The 20,894-nt window shown below is 42.1% G+C and overlaps 1 protein-coding gene across 4 annotated transcripts in view; it reads right to left on the bottom strand.

Annotated features, from left to right (window-relative positions):
* Nucleotides 1–20,894, bottom strand: part of cfap61 (cilia and flagella associated protein 61) — a 50,701-nt gene that overhangs the window by 27,674 nt on the left and 2,133 nt on the right. For all 4 annotated transcript variants that reach the window (XR_008830471.1, XM_056405222.1, XM_056405221.1 and 1 more), the window contains exons 5-16: nucleotides 17,820–17,887; nucleotides 17,565–17,685; nucleotides 16,693–16,825; nucleotides 15,437–15,628; nucleotides 14,951–15,045; nucleotides 13,570–13,609; nucleotides 13,193–13,329; nucleotides 12,295–12,421; nucleotides 11,038–11,115; nucleotides 10,343–10,549; nucleotides 8,898–9,026; nucleotides 2,966–3,093 (exon numbers count right to left, since the gene is read on the bottom strand). Coding sequence is in view for 3 of the 4 variants with exons in the window: in XM_056405222.1 (XP_056261197.1) it covers nucleotides 2,966–3,093; nucleotides 8,898–9,026; nucleotides 10,343–10,549; nucleotides 11,038–11,115; nucleotides 12,295–12,421; nucleotides 13,193–13,329; nucleotides 13,570–13,609; nucleotides 14,951–15,045; nucleotides 15,437–15,628; nucleotides 16,693–16,825; nucleotides 17,565–17,685; nucleotides 17,820–17,887 (1,455 nt within the window). In the remaining variant the exon portion in view is untranslated. The remainder of the gene's footprint in view (nucleotides 1–2,965; nucleotides 3,094–8,897; nucleotides 9,027–10,342; nucleotides 10,550–11,037; nucleotides 11,116–12,294; nucleotides 12,422–13,192; nucleotides 13,330–13,569; nucleotides 13,610–14,950; nucleotides 15,046–15,436; nucleotides 15,629–16,692; nucleotides 16,826–17,564; nucleotides 17,686–17,819; nucleotides 17,888–20,894) is intronic.

The raw sequence follows: 20,894 nt of genomic DNA, 5'->3' as shown, positions 1-20,894 counted from the left end.
ATCTCTAGCAGCATTAGAGCCAATTCTGTAAACTTGTATTTTATTCAGTGGATTAATCAATAATAAACACTTCCATCTGCTTATTTTACCCATAAAAGGTTTCACAGTTAAGCAGAGAGAATGTACTTGTCCCATTTGGAAGCAGGAACCAGAAACCTTTTGGCCATTCTGCTTGATAAATAACTGAAACGACTGAAATTATTTCATTTTCTATTGATGGACTAATGGATTAATTGACTAGATGACTCACTTGTAGAGAGCAGCAACATGAACATATGAAAATGAATAAAAATCTGTAGATTGATTTTTCTAGTGTTTACAGATGAAATAAGAACCTTTTGTGTCGTCAGGGTTTGATCCTTGATTTTTAACATAATAATAATAATAATAATAATATAATAATAATAATAATAATTATTATTATTATTATTATAATGATAATAATAATAACAATAATTATTATTATTATTATTATTATTATTATTGTTATCATTTTTATTATTATTATAATGATAATAATAATAACAATAATCATCATCACAACAAACAGCAGACAATGACTGCAGTGAAACTTTCCTTGTTAATCTGTGCCAGGAGGTGGATTTATGGTGCAGCACTGAGGCATTAAGGCCAATTATTGGCGTCTGGATGTGACTGAATCAGCGGCTCTGGATTTGCTCTGTTATCAGCCGGTGACAGACGGCCGCGGTGACCCTGCAGCCTGACCGCGGCGAGCAGAGGGCCGAGCCGCCGCAGAGCTCTTTATCTGTCTGACCCTGTCCCAGTCAGTAATGGAGTTGGGGGTGGGGGGGTGGGGGGGGGGGGTGGGGTGGGGGGGGGGGGGGGTGCTGCTGGGCTGGATTCAGTGAGCACATGGAAAGCTGTGTTGGGGTGGAGGAGCTGTGCGGGGCAGGGGGTTGGACGTTTGGGCAGGGCTGATAAGGGGGGCCCCAGCAGGCCGAAACTGACCCATCATTCACCCTCTCAATGTGTCGCCGCCTCACCATTAGTTCAGCGGACACTAACTGTCTCATTAGTCAACTCATTAGTGACAGCAAACACAGATCGCTGCAGCAGATCCCTGACAGGGGGAAACAGTGGAGTGGCTAATTAAAGGGGGGCCAGCGCTGGCCCTCCTGAATGCCAGGCCTCAGACAGCTGCGTGCACCCACCCCGGCACCGGTGCCATGCCAGCTTCAGCAGCTCCGCGAGCTGTGAGATCTCACTCGCACAAAACAACAACCCTGGTTGCCTGGCAGCTATCGCCGTGGTCTGAATCAGCAGCCCTGTGCTTCTTATTATTTGCTGGAGCAGTTAATCTCACAAAGCGAGGACGAAGGCAAACATGTAAGATGTCCGACCCGGAGTCAAGTGACATTTCCAGAGATTGGATTCCTGGAATAAAAGCCGATAAAGAAATGAAAGAGAAGCTTTAGTGAGAGACTGCTCTCCTCGGGCTGAGGGGACACTGTGGAGTATTTCTCTATATAGAATCAGTGATAAATATGATCATGTGAATACTTTTCATTATAACAGCTGCCAGCTGTCTATTATACCTCCTGAATCATCGCAGTGCTATTTATGGAAGATTCTTTTGTGTTTTAACCACATGTAGTGTGAACCGACGCGTCTGTGTTTACTGGCTGTTGGAGATAAAAGTGACTGTTCTTCTGTTACCTGCCTGTGTTAAACATACAGAGAGCTACTGGCAGATTCAGAGTCACAGTGTTTCCTCTGCCTGGAGTCATTCTGGTTTGATTGTGGTTCGGTGTGTGGCTCTGTCATGGACAGACCAAAACCAACAATATGTTAGTCCGCCTCTCTATAAGTGTCCCCTGCTTTGTCACTCAGCCCAAAGCCCATTGGTTCCTACTGAAGACATACATCTTTAAAAACAGGAGGACAGAGTACTGTATTTGTTGGGGACTACTTTCAGCAGCGGATTAATCCACATTTGGAGCACTGGGGAATATTTGGGGCAAGAGGGGGGTGTATGGGTGATTGAGTCAAAATAAACTACAAGACTAGGTCAAAACCTGGTATATGGCTGGACTGTGTCGTAGGCTATTTGCATTCTGCCTTTATCTGTTTGCTTCTCTCTTCCTCCTCCTCCTCCTCCTCCTCCTCACATGGACAGTATTTTAATGCAGGCGAATTTCCAACAAATCTGTTCTCATTTACATATTTTCCTGTTTCTGTCAGACAACAGAACAAGTATGAAACAGAGACTCAAACGTGGCCCATTAACACTACATGTTAACTTCCAAGACATTTCCAAGCTGCTGCTAAAATAAAACACATCGGTTTAAGCCAAAGACTGAGCTGTGATTCTGGCTAATTAAGTTGTATTTATTTGGTTTATATACATACACACACCAATGGTGGAACTATGATCACTCACTCAGTCAGTCAGCGACATTCGAGATTATAGTGCTGGCCACGCTGTTGTGGTCCCGCCAACAATGGAATTTAGGGACAACAGCTAAGCAGGATCAGGCTTTTGATACACACAATACTTGTTAGTTGGATTAATTCACTGTTTGTTTTGGACTTCTCGTGGGATTACTTAACAGGAAAGACAGAGTATTATCAGCCTTATACTTTAATCAAATTACAACAAACTCAGTGAAAACTTGGCATCAGGGAATTTAAGTGCTGGTTGGTTTCTGAGCAAATAATGAAGCCGCCATGTGTAGTCTGCTGTGTGCACTGTCCTAGATGGGAACTTGGCGACGACAGGCTCCATACACAACGCACAGATGGTGAGAGGTGTGTATGTGTGTGTGGGGAGGGGAAGGGGGGTTAATGGGGCCTGACAGCAAATTTTTGCCCCAGGGCTCCCTAACAGGTTAATCTGGCCGTGTTAAATCCAGCAGAGGAAACGCTGTGACATTATCAGTCACTGCTGCATTATGCAACCTACTGCACATCTGGGAGGAAAAATGACAGAAGAGCTCAAACTCACCAGAAACAGAGCACCTCAAGGAACGATAAACCTGTGTCTGACGCCCCCACCACGACAATCCTGGCATTAACGGTGACCTTTGGCTCCATGGTTAACTTTCTGCTGATGAGGCTGAGAGCAAACGGTGCCTGAGAGAGACAGAGAGGAGACAGTCAGTCAGAGTTACTGGTTTTTACTTCTGGAGGACGCTCCTCATTCCCAGAATGTCTGGTGCCATTTTCTGAAAATGAAATAATCACCAAATGCATGTATCCGTAATTATTAACCCACTAAAAGCATTACATAATGATGTGTCTAATTTTTCCCCATTTGAATTTTATGGGATAAAGCAGGAACCAGCTTTCATCAAGGCACTTAGTCCGCCTGCTGAAGAGACCAACCTCTCAACCAAAACCTCTATAGTCTCTAACATTACAAGGTTCGTGCCAAATCTCACATTTTGAAAATCTGTGCCAAGTGAAAATTACTGGAATCCAACATCCATCCTTTTACTGGTGGTTGGAAAATTGTTATTTTCCAAAAAGACGGTTCCTCTTTAGAGAAGTGAGAGCAGATACGCTTTGAGGCTGAGAATGAGCCGCTTGAGTGACTGGAGGGAAGGTTCTGCATCTTTAAATGCCTCTAATCCTTTCATTTTTCAAGATCTTTGACATATTGAACTGAGCATCTGCATACCACCAAGAATTATTGGCCATTTGAATTCCTTTATTAGACAGATGGTACAGAGTTGACAGGAAATGAGAGAGAAATGGGAAGTGACATGTGGACACAGTAAGCGTCTTCACCCCGAGGCCCTCTAAATTGTTTTCAACCTCTAATGCACAGGATTTCTTTCCCCAGCATAAATGAACCTAAGTTCAGTTGATTATTTTCATTTGTGCACAGCACTGCTTCCTATTAGCTGACCGTTGTTTGGTAAATCCATTAAAAGCCTGAAATCTGTTTTCACTGTGTTTCCTCATTTATTTCTGTGTGATTCACATCACAAATTTACAATTGTGTAACTTAAAGCTCCTCCAGTGTAAAGGTCTGTGTCCATGTGAAGTGTGATTATAGATCAGCTCTAGCTTCTATATTAATACTGTGAAAGTATCAAAGCCTCAGTCCACAGAGAAATGCACACAGCCTGTATTCAGAAACTGAGCCTTAAAACCAGCCGTCAAGACTTCTGGAACTTTGTGATGTCACAACAAAGCAGTCACCAAGCCCCGCCCACCTGGACCCACCATCCAAACCTTGCAGGATTTGGTTTCTCTGAGTGTTTTTACCTGAAATCTGCTGTATTTTTATTGGATCACTCAGAAAACAGTCAGCCAATCAGAAGAGAGGCTCAGAGTCTCTTAATGACAAGAGATAACTGCCCTATAATGGCAGCTAATGTATGAATGTAGCACTTCAAATCTGTCACCTAGAAATGATATAGTACTAATCTGCAACGACAAATACATTTTTAGGACACCTTGCACCACCTGGATTTTTTTCTAATCAGCAGGTCGTTATGCCAAGTTGTAAGATTGTAAAATCATCATCCCGTTTAAGTCATGGAATCTATTTTGTGTGCTGGACTTTTCATTCACTGGATTCACTTCTATTCACACTCTAGGTAGCAAATGCATTTTCCACAAAATCTATTTGGCAAAGCAAATCATTTCTGAGAGACAGGGTCACACAGCACATGGGTCAATTTCACTGAAGTCCAAAAGCCCACAACCTCTTCATCACACTGTGAATGAAGGAGTTTGCTTCGCTTTGTGGTTTCCCAATTCAATTCAATTCAATTCAATTCAATAAAACATGGCAACCACTTCTGAATTACAGTAACACTAGGGTCTAAACTTTGTCCAGTGAAATAGACAAGTTGCTTTTATCACTGTCATTAAACCAATGACACTGAGGTAGTTGTGTTGATCATTGAGTTGCTCTTTTATCCGTCATTTTTTTCAAAATTTATTTTCTGTGCTTGGTGTTCTGCCATCCTGCTGAAACTCCTGTTTGTGCATTAACCAAGTGTTTGCTCTACATTCATCACACAAAGCTAGAAAATCATGAGAATTGCAGTAACTGCAGCTCCACATTGTAATGAGATGTAAACCCGGAGGTCGGACATGTGACCTGACAGTTAAGGAACACTTTTCCACAACAATTACAAAAGAGTCTCGCAGGAATTACTAGAACACAGCGTTCTCATTTCCCAATTCCTCCACCGCCAAGCCTGCCTGGTCCTCGCCCAGTGATCTGAGGCAGCTAATGGCTCCTTCATCATCTATAATTAGGCAGATTGGCCCCACAATGCACCTTGCTGGATCAAAACAGCATCAAGCAAAAAAAAAAAAAAAAAAAAAAAAGGAGAAAAAAGGGGGAAACCCGAGGGTGGAATTAACCTTTGTGTAATATTCTAATAATTTCCATGAGGGCCCGCATGCCAAACATCTGTCACGTACAGAGAAGTTCTGGCTCAGGGTTTGACTATGGCAGGAAAATAAAGGAGCGTAGGTTGTATGTATGACTGCACAAGAACAATAAGTCATCTTTTGTTTTGTTTAGTTTGTTAGTCTGTAGCAATGAAACAGAGCAAACAAAGCAGCTAATACTTTAGAGCCATTGTTCTTTAGAAAATATTCTCCAGCTTTTCATTTAAAACTTAAAAATGTTCTTTTTTTTCTTTATCAAACTTTTTGTTGTTGTTGTCAGGTCAAAAATATTCTACAAAGACAAGTCAGCCGGAGAGTTTTGGGAGATACTTTTGGGAGAGAAACATCCTGTTTATTTTCTGGACATGAAAACACTCCTGGTTGATTCATCAGTACAAAAACATCAACGTCACAAAAATTGAAGGGTTCGCGTCTGTGAACACAAAAACTTAAAGTGACAACATGTTTTTTTTTCTTTATCATTATGAAGTAAATGTTGATTGCACAATGTAATGGCTGTAGAATAATGACACCATCTGTGTTCAGATTGGTTTCCTCTGAGTCTCGTTTTCACTTTGCAGTTCTGTCTCTGAAAAAATTTCTCTGAAAAACGAAGGCTCAATTTATTGCAGAAATGTCGGACGGGGGGAACAAGCATTGTAACTCCACCCGGCACTCCTCCCTCCAGTGTTGTTGGAGGAGGCAAAAAAGGAGAGCGATAGAAGAAGAGATAAAACAAGAGTGAACCTTGGACGGGCATTCACTCGACATAGAGAGCTCCAGGTCAAAACCTTCAACATAACATTCAGTTGGCAGAATTTCTGCTAGTTCAGTAAGTAACAGAACCTGCTGGTGTTGTTGGTCGCTCGGATCCGTATACCACTTTACGTTACGACGAGCTGAAACTAAAGATTAAACACTGGAAAATATTCAACAGTTTCCTTTAAGACTCATTTGGAAAATGTTTGGATGCATAACAACGTTTTTAGTTCCCACATGCAATAACGAAACGCTCTTTACTGTACAGGAGTCAGTAGAACAGCTGGACTGGATCTCTGCTAGCGACAGCAGCAGAGATATTTATATGGAAATGTTACTGGTCATTTCCTACACAAGTTATCAAATCAGTATCTATAAACAGATTAGACAAGGATTGATTTTCAAACATTGATTCATGCAGGTACTGTATACTGACATTTATGACACATGATTATGACCTTATGTATGTAACAACCATGTACTTGTTATTGCATGTAAGCATATGACATGCTTACATGCATCCATCTGAATACTGCAGGAATTAACGGGATGAGGTCACCAGGAGAACAAAGCTCCCGTCTCATCTGCATGTGTGGAGGAGCAGGTGCAGCGGCTCTTATCACGCTGGAGATGCTTCACCTTTCCTACACACACAATGACCGCAGCTCTGTTTAATATGATCCTGTATTGACAGAGAGGGAACAGGTGCTTTAAATTAGATTAATCTTCCCAAGGCTGACATCAGGAGGCAGAGACAAAGCTCGCAGGCAACGCTCTTATCTGCACCGTATCCTGGAAATCATGACTGCCGTGTAACCCAGGTAAAGGGGGTGTGTGTGTGTGTGTGTGTGTGTGTGTGTGTGTGTGTGTGTGTGTGTGTGTGGGGGGGGGGGGGGGGGGTGGGGGGGGGGGGGGGGGGGGGTGTACACGGTGTCACCTCAGGTCTACAGAGCACTGCCGTACATGTGGTAAATATTTGAAATGCAGGACATTAAAATAAATCACAGCCACATTAAGATCAGATCGGAACACATGAGTCACCGTACAACTTACTGCTGGGGTTGTTATTATTCACCTGTTACTTCTTCTTCTGTGTTTTATTTTGAAGTGTTGATCCATAAGAAGATATATTTGTGGTTTTAAGAACCAAAAACCATCTCAGTGTAGTTTTACATCTCCTCTCTCAAGCTTCTCTCTGGAGCTCTAGTAACAACAGGTCTGTGAGCCAATCAGAAGAGAGGAGGCTCTGAGCCTCTTCTGATTCGCTGACTGTTTTCTGAGTGATCCAATAAAAATATAGCAGATTTCAGGTAAAACACTGAGAGAAACCAAATCCTGCGAAGTTTGGATGGTGGGTCCAGGTGGGCGGGGCTTGGTGACTGCTTTGTTGTGACATCACAAAGTTCCAGAAGTCCTGACGGCTGGTTTTAAGGCTCAGTTTCTGAATACAGGCTGTGTGCATTTCTCTGTGGACTGAGGCTTTGATACTTTCACAGTATTAATATAGAAGCTAGAGCTGATCTATAATCACACTACACATGGACACAGACCTTTACACTGGAGGAGCTTTAACTCTTCCAGCTACCTCAATTTTAATAAAAAGGAAGGAAAAGTTGCTCTTTAAGTGACACCAGATGTGTGAATGAATGTACACTGAGGTACTAAAAGCCATGTATATACACATGTACATAAAGGCTGCATTAACTTGTTTGCGCGATGTGCTGCACGACCACATCTGAAGGCAGAAGTGTTAATGGTTCCGAGCAGCTCGCCGTGACAGAGAGGGATGAACAGGGAGAACGCTGCGCTCTCTTCTCACAGTCATTCATGGTGTTGCACTCTTTTGTGTGGTGTAGGTGGAGGGGGTTTCAGATTCTGTTTGACCACACTACAGACACAGAATCTAATCAACACCTTCTATTCTTCAATTCTATAACATTGCTAGAACAGAATCAATATATATATCAGTGTGAGATGTCAGGGTTTTAAAGCAGATTGTCAAGTAATTTTGTTCATTTTTAAAAGTTCTTTTGCTTCCGATTTATGGTCTGCGTAGGTCACCTGCAGCTTCTCTACAGTGAGGAACTGAATGTAATCATGTGCCAACAATCAGCTACATTATCTTGTAGTTAAGCAGGAGGATGAAGGAGTCAGGGATACTCAATTAAATAAAGCACAAATCAAACCTGAATCATTAAAAGTTCACACTTCAACACTTGAACCAAACACAAACTCCTTTCATCACTTTTCTTTCAGTAAATATACTCTAATGAATATACTTGACATTTCAACTTCTTTAAACGCTTAAGCTACAACTTTAATTACTTTAAGTGAAGTGCTTTTACGTCATCACATAAATAAAATGTGGTTTCTAAAGCTCAGAAAGTCCAACATTGTAAAACGCATCAGTTACCTGCTGTGTAGACAAACATTGTTCAAAACGACATTATAACTGTTTCACTTTCTAGTGAAATCAAATGTTTTCACAGATAAATACATGAAACTGAACTGTGTAAAAAAATGTTTCTGGTATATGAATTTATGAATTCATCTACAGCTACATGATAAAATGTCATGTTCATTCCATCATACTGTGTTTCCCTCCCCGTCTGTAAGTGAACCATGTTCTGTCACTACAAGCTGTTTCCTTTTGAAACAGCTCCGCCTAGTGGTCACATTAACACCCTGCTGCGTTCCCTCTGTCGGCTAATCTACATTCCCTGGCAGGCTGCTCCCTGTCAGCCAGCTGCTGCTGAGCCCACCTGGTCCTCGGTGATCCGCCTGGACGGGGCGTTGATGCCAAGCTCCTCCAGTGGGTAGATGATTTGGCGTCGCGGGCGCACGGGAACTGCACAGTTGAGGACGAAATCCAGATGGTGGACGCAGGAATCCTGAGTGCAGAAGAAGAGGGCACAGTGTCAGTGAGCTCAGAGAGAGAAACTCCCCTCGGAGGTTAAACAGCATTAGTGAAGGGGTGGGGGGTGGGGGGTGGGGAGGCAAAGTGATAATGAGCTCCGGTGAAAAGGTTAGATGATGCAAGGTTTACATCGCTGATATGAGCTGATTAAACTGGGAAACGACACCCAGAGCTTCATCCGCTGCCTGAGCAGAGCGGATTCTGTGGTTATCCTCTGCCATTATTCTATTTGCAAATCATCCTCTCCCAGTCTGGTGCTTGTTTGTGGAAGGTAATTAGCAGAGGAAGTGGAGGCCTCTACATGTTGAGGAAATGTCTTATTATGGTGTGGAGAGGTGGAGCTGGCAGCACTGTCGGCACCTGCTGCCCTAACCCCGGGGACAGAAGCCTGCCGAGGGCCACACTCTGCAAAAAGTGCCCTGCTTAAAGCGACAACGTTTATACATGGAGAAACTCATGTCACATTTATTTTAACTGCTGCAGGATCTTACAGCTGTTCTCTCTGCACAAATAAAATTCTGGTGTATCACATGAAATCACAAAATAGGAAGGAAAATTTTTCCCCCTTTATAACTCAGATTTTCACTTGATTTCAATCTGATTTCATTTTAGATTTAAAACCAGCAGAACAATTTTAAACAAGTCCAGTTTAGACAAAGTGTTGTGAAGCTGTGGCTACACCTCGTGTGTGGTGATGGGTAAAATGTGATGACCAACAAGGAGCATCTGATTACTGCCAAAACTACAGGCACTAAAAAAAAAAAAAAGGAAAAAAGATTATTATTAATGAATATATCAAAGATCAAGGCTCGTGGCCAAGATTTGGCAGGACTGAGATTCACTGTTTTTCAAGGCAGCCTTATTAATTAATTGCCATCTTTTATAATCATGTATAATAAAAACAGCTTCAAAAACCAAAGCCAGTTGCTTTTTAGAATACAGGAAGGTTTTTCAACTAGCTGAGAGCAAAAATTAGTCATGAACATTAGTGTGTTATCATCATCATCATCATCATCTTCATTGTTATCTCTGGACACCAAAATATCATGAATTAAATGACGCATTAAAAAAAAATCTAAGTCTATTTTATATTCAAGGGATCTGTGAAGAAAATTCTTTCGTCTGATGACTGGATTTGTGTTTGACTCGTCGTCAGGGATATTTCTTGCAGTGTATGAACCGAGGATCATTACACTAATGACAATGTGCATCTGAGCAGACATGCACACAGGCTGGAAGGGGCCCGGTGATGAAGGGCCAGTAAGGGCCTGAAGGTCCCTGTGCACCCACCTCCTGGCTGCGATAGGGGGGGTAGAGTCTGTGGTGCAGGCAGGATCTGTGAGCCAGCCGGAGGACCTCCTTAAACAAGTGTTTGGTGAAGTGCTGGAAGGAGGGTTTCAGGACCAAGTGGCGAATCTCAGCGTGCTCCTCGTAGCTGTGGTGACTGAAGTAGATGAAGTTCTCGATGTTGTAGTGGGCACGGATGTACTCCACGTCCTGACAGAGACATTCAGGTCATCTTCTATGTGGATTCACATTTCCAGGACAAATATTCATATTTTCCTTTTTTAAATTTTTTTTAATCCCAGTGGAACTGCATAAAATAATTGGCACATTTATCACAGCAGCCTGTCCAGAATTAATTCAATTTCTATGAATACAGTGAATTGTGTCAAGATATTTGTGACTTCACCAAGAGCTCATTTTTCCAAAATTCAAAATTTTATTACTAAAATTAAGCTACAGACAAAACAGTAGTTGATTATTTTCCTGTTGATTGGCTAATCGAACAATTGACTGATGATTTCAACACTAAAGATTCTGAATAAATGTGTTGCTGTCAAACAATATGGGAAAAGTATATTATCATACTTAAAGAGAAATATTGTGAATGTGAGCGTTTAAAATTTTCCAACTCGACACGGGTAAAAAAAAAGAAATGTTCACCGCTCAGGTTCATCTGAGGACATGGATTAGAAAACTACCTGCTCGTCTCTGATGATCAGAATCCCCACAACCCGACTGTCCACCTGAGCCACGAAGGCCTGCAGCGGCACCCCGTCCTGAAGAGACAGAACAAGGCAAACACACGAGCATGTGGATGCACCTTCTGAGTTCAAGCACAAGCCGAGTCCAGCGCCATGAATACACATGAAGTGGCTGCATTCTCATTTGAGAAGTAATTATCAGTTTTGGAGCTGCAGCAGTGACAGCTGGGGCGACAGTCAGAGAGGAAAATCCGTTCAACTGAATTCTCACCAATCTGTTCACTGGCAAAAGTGTGATATTCCTCTTTATTCCAAGACAATCATCATTATACCAGCTCGAGTCACACTCCCTGGTCCAAAACAATCATCATTTCATTTTTAAGTTAAAGGGCCATAATTACAATTACAACCCTGATATTTTCTCTATTGACAGTTTAAATTCTTTTTAGACACAAGGCATTTAATGGGCCAGCTTGTGTTTAGTTGGAAAATTGGTTAAAATCTAGTTAAAATAGAGTATGTTTTATTTTTAAATATTTCAGCAGTGGTGAGTTGTAGCTCTAGTGGCCGCCTGCATAAAGAAAGATAACAGACGAGCAAATGAGTTAAAACTATAAAAAAATAAGTTGTATTTGGAAATGGAGGACACCGTTCACCCAACCTTAAACCTACTCTATCTAAAAATCAGTTCATTATTAGACACCTGAAGCTTTATAGTACTGTTGTACACCCAGTTGACTCTTTGCTAGGAACACCTAGCTGAACCTAATATAATACTTTATAGGCACCTTACAACACACAGTAAAAGAAATAAAATAGATACGAGGCATAAAATACTAAATAAATAGATTAAATATAACTGCATAAAATAAACATGGTGGCATTGAACACTAGTGTTGGAGTTCAACTGAATAGGCAAGTTTGAAGAGGCGTGTTTTGAGATGGGATTTGAAGATAGGAAGAGTCAATATTATGGAAGTAGACTTTAAGCCCCATGGTGTTCAGAGGAGGAGGGGGTACAGTGAGATTAATAGAAGAGGAGGATGCAGAAGAAGAGTATAGATCAATAAAATAAATAATAAATTAAACTGTAAAAGTGCACTGAACAAAAGGATTTGGAAACAATTACTGATCTCTACGGGAAAGCAGAGTTGTATCAGCATCATTCATAAGCACAGTCTGAGGAAAGCACAAACAGCTTGTCGAGTGGCTGAGGGTGAAACCAGATGTGTTGGTACGAGTGTGGTGACTGACCGGGTCACTGCGGGTCCTGTAGAAGCGGTCCAGGTCCTGCAGCAGGGACTCGTGCCGTCTCAGACCCTTTACTAGATCAGAGACCGCGGGCCGGTCTGCAGCCACAGCCGGCCTCACGTCCACAGGCCTGCGAGAACAAAAGATGCACCTGAATGTGTTTTTCTAGAAGCAGTTTGTCAGAGCCCCTTTTCTATGTGTATGTTTGTGTTATTTTAGTTTACACTTCAAACCACAGTGGCTCCTTCTTGTGATGGATAGTAGAAAGTACTTAAGGACGTCAGGGTTGATCAGCTCCAGGTGCCAGTTCGTGAGGAGGGACAGTTTCTGCCCAGCCTCTGTGCCTCACGTCTTATTTTGTGTTGCATTTATTTTTGTTTGTGGAACAACACAGACACAGGCAGGTGCAGTGAAGTGAGGTCAGCAACTATAAAAATGACTAAGGTGTACAGGCAGGTAAGGTGGCAACACCAGAAGTCCACGACACAAAGAACAAGTTATTGAGACATGAGATAATCTGACAGAGAGCAGGTGGAACAGGCAGGTTTACATACTGGCTGGATAATTGGGAAATTGGGAACAGGTGTGTGAGAGGAAGGTCACATGACTGAGACAGGAGGGCATCTGGTGGACGGCTGAGGGATGACAGGTGAGAAGATTTCCATATAAATGCAGTGACCTGAGGGAATGAGACTGTGGCTGACAGGAACAGAGGGGCAAGAAGCAGAAGGACCGGGGCAGGAACTGTGACAGTGGCTTTGTAAGAACAGCAAATAGACACGATCCTGTTCATATACAGGAGGAGTCGCAAATCTGGGAGCTCCTCTTCTGACAGTGTTTCTTACAGGCAGCACCAATGAATCAAACATACAAGAGGCAGGTTTTTTAAGAGACGACCCACCTCAGCCCGTCGCGGTGGAAAATGTAGAGTTCGCGAAGCAGCAAGCTGGTGGCGCGGGCCGGCACCCTGAGGAAACTCTGCAGCAACGGAAACTCGTTGGAAAGAGTCGGTACCGTGATGACGCAGAAATCCAGGTCCTGACAGACACAAGGACAACAAATACCAACATACACACAGAGCAGATATTCAGCACGTCATAAAAAGATCATTTTCTAAAGAATTCTCAGGAATCTTAAACTTTAAGTCCGTCCTGATGTGTGACTGACTTCTCATCCCCCCATGGACGCAGTGTGTCTGAGGTACAGTGATCTTTGACTTACACAAACAACAATTTATTGTCTGGTTGACGAAACTTGACATGCAGAGATGATACTCACAGGGAAAAGTTTGAATACATATGGAATAACGTCCACTGATCTGGAAGAGAAGAAGAACAAGGGGAAGTGATAATGTGCGTCTGTGCCAGTTTCAGAATCAAAGCCAAGTCGGTGATCATTGTGGTGGAACAACTGGCCGACCAATCTGCCCGCGGCTTCCAGCTCAACTTCTCGCCTTCGGCTCGCTGTCGCTTTAAGCGCGGCTCTCATTAATAACATGCTCACTCTCGGCAGGAAGCGAATCGACTCCATATTCAGTAACAGCTGGGAGGTGTGGTGGTGGTGAGAGGAGCTCAGCAGGAGCCAACTAACAGTCACTCTCCCTGCTTTAACACGGCATATGACTGATGTAAGGCTGGACGGCTGCCACCAGTGCTGCAGGAGCACCGCCTCAAAAATTTACCAAATTGAGAAAAACTCAAAACTTTTTAAATAAACTTCCATTAAAAAAAAAAAAAAAATGTGTTTGCGTGTCTGAATTACAGAATATTAATTTTGTAAAAGTATTTTTTTACTGAAGTTGCCTGATAACCTTTAACTGCCTTATTTATTCTGCAGATATACCTCATTTTTATAAATGCAGTATTTTGTTTTATTGTGTATAAGTCAAAGAATGTTTACTGAGCGTATGAGTATATTTGAAAATGGTATATTGGAAATTTGTTTTAAATTGGAGGATTTGATTTCCGAAATGTGTATCTACTTTAAAAATAAATAAAGAAAAATAAAGAAAAACCAATAGAATAGAAGCAAATTGCAACAACAGACTCCGGCAGATACCATGTTTATTTCCATATTTTAATATAAGGAAGAAACAAAGGATTAAACTTTAGGATTAGACTAAAGTAGAGAAGTTATTTCTCAGCCCATTAGCTCCTACTGAAGATGTAAATCTTTAAAAATTGTTCACAAATATATAGTTTTAAAAAATGTCTCAGTAATTTGCTAAAAAAAAAAAACAGCTGCTCAAACAACAAACAACTAGTAAATAGTGCATTTGTTGGGGACTATTTTCAGCAGCAGATTAATCCACATTTGGTGCTGTAGTGAGTACCCCGTGTGTGTGTGTGTGTATGTGTGTGTGTGTGTGTGTGTGTGTGTGTGTGTGTGTGTGTGTGTGTGTGTGTGTGTGTGTGTGTGATGTGATGAGATGAAGGAGCATGTCACCCAGTTCAACAGTGAGACTCACTGATGTGTTTTTAATAGTTTCTGGAGACAGTGAAGCTCTGTGGCTCAGAGGAATCAGACACATCAGGATCTGATTCACACTCTGTTGATAGGGAAACAGTCATTCTTGGTTTTGGTCTTTTCATTTGGTTTGTTGACAATAAGAAAAATACAGATTATTGTCAGATGTATGATGCGAATTTAGGAGCATTACCTCATTTCATAATGCTTGTCAATGATGAAGAACTCGATAGAGAACGCGTTGGGTTTCTTTGAAAACCCTCCAGCTCCGGTTGCCTGCGTCTCCTCCTGCGGAGGTGAGAGCGACAGTAACAACATACAGTATCATAAAGGAGAAGGTGAAGTAAAGACAACATGGTTTATGACTCCAGCACTATCGGAGAGTGTAATGTTTCCACTCTGCTTCCCAGATTTATCACTTTGCATTACCATCTGTTCTTAAACCTCCTAACAGTAATAGATATGATGCAGTAATGGTTAGACAGCTGGATGGTGCTGGTTGTTTCATATCATATCAGCAGGTAACACTTCCTCCATCACAATTAAAGACTGTTTCATTAAAAAAAGGTTTATATCATAAGTCCTGATTATGACTGATACAACTGAAACACCTCCTCACTCTGAGTGTCACCATGTCTGACTGTATCCAACACACGTGACGTGACACTGGCTCAGTTACCTGTTGAGGGGTGGAGCTTTGGGTCCGCCTCTGCTCCTCTTCATCGTCTCTCGGGTCAGAACGAGCAGCAGCAGGTTTGGTTTGCTGCGGTTTGTACAAACCATTGAATCCACTGAGCTCAAAGTTGTTGCGCAGCTGTTTCAAATCAACATCAGACGTGACACTGATGAAGCCAACAGCGACTCCGTCAATCTGTGGAGAAACACACAACCACACTGACATTATACTGTCTCTGCCAGTACATGAAGGTTTGTCCATTTTCATTTTCTGTTTCCTCAGTAATCAGCTTTTACATTTCTGCTTTGTTAACTATAACCAGCAGAAGAAGAGCTCAGCAGTTTGCATGAGCAGCAGTAGCTACTGAAAGAGAAATCAGCAAATGGATCTTCAGGCAACATGGACAAAAAGTCATCGGAAAAAAAAAATTCTGTGATCTGTGATTCCATGACAACTCCTGCTTGGAAAGATCAGATTGAAAACTTCAGAAAAGCTGCCAAACTGACCATACAGTGAGATTTCATCATCTTCAAATGTTGTTTTAGAAAGTTAATTATTAATAAATGCTGAGAAAGTTTCATGATGTGGAACAAAAAGCTGTTAATCTGGGTTTGGACTGAAATCATATTCTTGACACATAAGAAAAAATTTTCTTCCAGAAAATAGAGAAAATACCCCCCAAAAAACTCTTCATTTTAAATGACATAAAACTGAAGTTTATGGCATTGAGTGGAGTGAACAGACCAACCCTCTCGGGCAATGTTGGACTGTTTGTTCTCTGAGCGCTGAACATATTCAGACAAAAAGCCCAAAATGCTTCAGATGTCTGGACACAATATGTTCAGTGAGAGCATGTCTTGGCCAAGTATCAGCTCGTATCTGCCATATGCTGCCATGAACACATGTCAGCCCGACTGGCGGGGGGGATGGGGGGGTGGGGGGGGTGTAGATCTGTCGTCTCCCAGGTCCCGAGGGAACGGACCCCAGCAGGGTTTCTGACAATCAGTCAAAGCAGAGAGCTGCTATTACATCATTTCTACACTGGAAGAGTGCATCAGAAATGACTGGGAACAAATCACATAACTCACATAAGACCACACAGAGCAGACGAGACGATGTGATGGCTTCTCAGTGTAACAGCTGTTGTGGATTACGTCTAAATGCCATTAAGCTAAAATCAAAAAAATAGCCAACATTTTTTTTTTAAATTGATGGAATTCTGTGTGTGTGAAAAAAAAAGGCTTAAAGCTTGAACAAACCTCACAGACAGCAGAGTGACTCTCTTCATTCTGAGCCTCAATGACTTCTGCCAGGAAGTACGGCTGATCTACGACTGAGGATAGTTTTGTCTGCTTCTCAAATATGTGCATAATGTCATCGTGATCGTCAACCCTGCAATATACAAAAAGAGCAGCAAACAGATACAGTTACAACATGACTTGGACTGATTATGTCTCTCTGTGTCGTATGGATGTGGGAATAGGCAACTGTTTACTAACCATTAGAACTATATAAGGTGATAATATGAGTTCTTCTGCCCCCAAGTGCCCAAAAATATCAGTTAATGCAGCTAAATAGATCAACATCATACATACTGTAGAGCCACGTCCATTAAATTCTGCTGAGAAATTCGGGACTAAATATTAAAGGACCCATATTTTACAATTTTTTTCTGTGTTTTACTTGAAGATTTGATATCCAAAAGATATGTATGTGGTTTTAAGAACCAAAAACCATCTCAATATAGTTTTACATCTTCTCTCTGCAGCTCTAGTAACAGATGCTTGGTGACTGCTTTGTTGTGACATCACAAAGTTCCAGAAGTCCTGACGGCTGGTTTTAAGGCTCAGTTTCTGAATACAGGCTGTGTGCATTTCTCTGTGGACTGAGGCTTTGATACTTTCACAGTATTAATATAGAAGCTAGAGCTGATCTATAATCACACTACACATGGACACAGACCTTTACACTCTGGCACTGGCATTCTAGCCAGTTTATGTATTTACATGCTTAAGTAGAAGTTAGATGTTCACATGTATGTCTACACTTTAACCTTTCACTGAGCTACATATGCAGGTTTGTGTGTTTTCTAGCCAGGTGCTGTTAGTGGGGAGGAACGGTGTGGAATCACCTGGCAGGCCGGATGTGCAGCCTCGGACAGTGCTCCTGTCTGTGGCAGATTAACGCTACGCACTGTGGCCCCGGGTCAGTCAGGCGCTGCAACGGCTCAAACACGCCATCCAGCGCTGGCTCTAGACACACACACACACACACACACACACACACACACACACACACACACACACACACACACACACACAGTGACAAGGATGAGTCTCATGAAATGAAAGGTGAAGTTAACAATGAACTGGAAGCAGCTCTTTACCTAAGTCGTCGATGTTTGGGCTGAGCAGACAGACGTATTCCACCTCTGCGACGGCATTAAAGACAGCCCTGGAAAAAAATGATGGGTAACAACAAGGGAATTATAATTCAGCAGAGACTGTGTACACCTTCTTGTATCTGTACTTTGTGGTTGCTTCTAACCAAAACACGATATTGTGTCATCGTCATTTTACATTTCAGCGCTCTGTAATGATTGTTCCACACAGCACATCATGGCCCTCATTTATCAAACGAACGTGCGGCAGAAAACCGTGCGTACGACCGTTTCCACGCAAGCTTCGGCATTTATCGATTTGGACGTGAGCGGACGCTACGATCAGATCTCACGTCAGGTCTGAGCTCGTGTACGCAAATCTGGATTTGCGGTGCAGCAGCAAAATCTGTCTGAGTCTGAAAATAATTATTAAACAAACCTCAGCTGTCATCAGCATAAACAGTCACATATTTAGAACAGATCAAAACGGATTCTTAAAACGAATAAAACAAGATAAAAAAATTTGAATTTTAAAAAAGCCCACGTTTTTTACTGATACCACTTTTTTTGTACAATAAAACAATATGAGAGGCTAAATAGCCTAACATGACATGTAATTATTGCACATTAAAATTTGAAATAATAATAAATACAAGCACAAATGTGTGTTTGCAAATGAACTCATGGCAAAATTGTGTAATTGTTTTTGGTTTTTTCCGATGGGTGTGACACAACTGGAACAACAATTAAAAGCATCTAGTGAGATAATCATTGTTGCACTGTGGTTGGTCAGATGTTCACTCACTCCCCTATTTAAACAGATGCTTTGACAGTTATCAAATCATAACGATGGCAGATTTACTCGTTTTGGAGGAACAATACACGCGTGTCAGACGTGAGCGCGTTTTCAGAGACCGCAGGGATCTCCAGATTGATTGATTTCACTCATGTGCGTCTGAAGGCACCATCCATGAATGATTACGCATTCATCAATCGCAAAAACTACCACTCTATAAATGTACAGGTGATTTGTGATGCCAAGCTATCGCTTTTAAACGTGGTGGGCAGGTGACTGGGACACACGATTCTTTTATTTTTCAAAACAGCTGTGTTGGCGCGCGGCTGCAGGAGGGGGCAGCGGTTTTATGAGCTCCTGTGATCCCGCTCTTCAGACTGCCAAAAAGCACATCCTTATTTTGCGCCACCTCGGATGTCAGGATCTCCATCTCTGAAAAGTTTCGTTTTTTGCCAGTAAATCTTCTCTCCATGTTTGACCTTAGTGGGCGGGGCCTCCGAACCAGGAATATTTAAGGGCGTAACATGTTAATGACGATCGAATTCAGCCGCCGCATTTATCAAGACCCGATCATTCGTACGCTGGGATTGGTCAGATACGAAAGTTTCATGAATCACACGTGGATCCTATCATACGACCAATTCTGCGCTCAGATCTGCGCCTGTTTTCACGCAAGATTGATAAATGAGGGCCTGTGTGTATCGACATATGTGATGGCCGTACCCACGGCCACACAACTGAAACAGAAACATGGTGATACTCATCCGGCCTCACCACCCTCAACATAACAATCCAGAGACCAGGGTTTGTGGTTTCACACACTCTCCCACATCATTACCACAGTCTTTGTTAGTTTTCTTTGCAGTCACATTTGACACCACACTGTGGCCCTCATTTATCAATCCTGCGTGAAAACAGGCGCAGATCTGAGCGCAGAATTGGTCGTACGATAGGATCCACGTGTGATTCATGAAACTTTCGTATCTGACCAATCCCAGCGTACGAATGATCGGCTCTTGATAAATGCGGCGGCTGAATTCGATCGTCATTAACATGTTACGCCCTTAAATATTCCTGGTTCGGAGGCCCCGCCCACTAAGGTCAAACATGGAGAGAAGATTTACTGGCAAAAAACGAAACTTTTCAGAGATGGAGATCGACATCCTGACATCCGAGGTGGCGCAAAATAAGGATGTGCTTTTTGTCAGTCTGAAGAGCGGGATCACAGGAGCTCATAAAACCGCTGTGTGGAAGAGGGTGACGGAGATGAGTTTGGCTCTGCAGCGCCGCCTCCTGCAGCCGCGCGCCAACACAGCTGTTTGAAAAATAAAAGAATCGTGTGTGTCCCACCTGGCCACCACGTTTAAAAGTGATAGCTTGGCATCACAAATCACCTGTACATTTATAGAGTGGTAGTTTTTGCGATTGATGAATGCGTAATCATTCATGGATGGTGCCTTCAGACGCACATGAGTGCAATCAATTGCTCCAACCAAATTTGGAAACCCAGCAACGAGGAGATCCCTGCGGTCTCTGAAAACGTTCTCACGTCTGACACGCGTGTATTGTTCCTCCAAAACCAGTAAATCTGCCATCGTTATGATTTGATAACTGTCAAAGCATCTGTTTAAATAAGGGAGTGAGTGAACATCTGACCAACCACAGTGCAACAATGATTATCTCACTAGATGCTTTTAATTGTTGTTCCAGTTGTGTCACACCCATCGGAAAAAACCAAAAACAATTACACAATTTTGCCATGAGTTCATTTGCAAACACACATTTCTGCTTTTATTTATTATTATTTCAAATTTTAATGTGCAATACTTACATGTCATGTTAGGCTATTTAGCCTCTCATATTGTTTTATTGTACAAAAAAAGTGGTATCAGTAAAAAACGTGGGCTTTTTTAAAGTTCAAATTTTTTTTATCTTGTTTTATTCGTTTTAAGAATCCGTTTTGATCTGTTCTAAATATGTGACTGTTTATGCTGATGACAGCTGAGGTTTGTTTAATAATTATTTTCAGAGTCAGACAGATTTTGCTGCTGCACCGCAAATCCAGATTTGCGGACACGAGCTCAGACCTGACGTGAGATCTGATCGTAGCGTCCGCTCACGTCCAAATTGATAAACGCCGAAGCTTGCGTGGAAACGGTCGTACGCACGGTTTTCTGCCGCACGTTCGTTTGATAAATGAGGGCCTATATCATTCTAAATAAGGGACACACATCTAGTTTACATTGCTCAGGAAGAACTAATTCATTTATCTTTGTCTCTGAGTT

The sequence above is a fragment of the Seriola aureovittata genome, chromosome 19 (assembly GCF_021018895.1).
Source record: "Seriola aureovittata isolate HTS-2021-v1 ecotype China chromosome 19, ASM2101889v1, whole genome shotgun sequence".
Taxonomy (NCBI): Eukaryota; Metazoa; Chordata; class Actinopteri; order Carangiformes; family Carangidae; genus Seriola; species Seriola aureovittata.
Note: the sequence above shows the minus strand (reverse complement) of the source record. Positions and strands in the feature narration are given on the sequence as shown.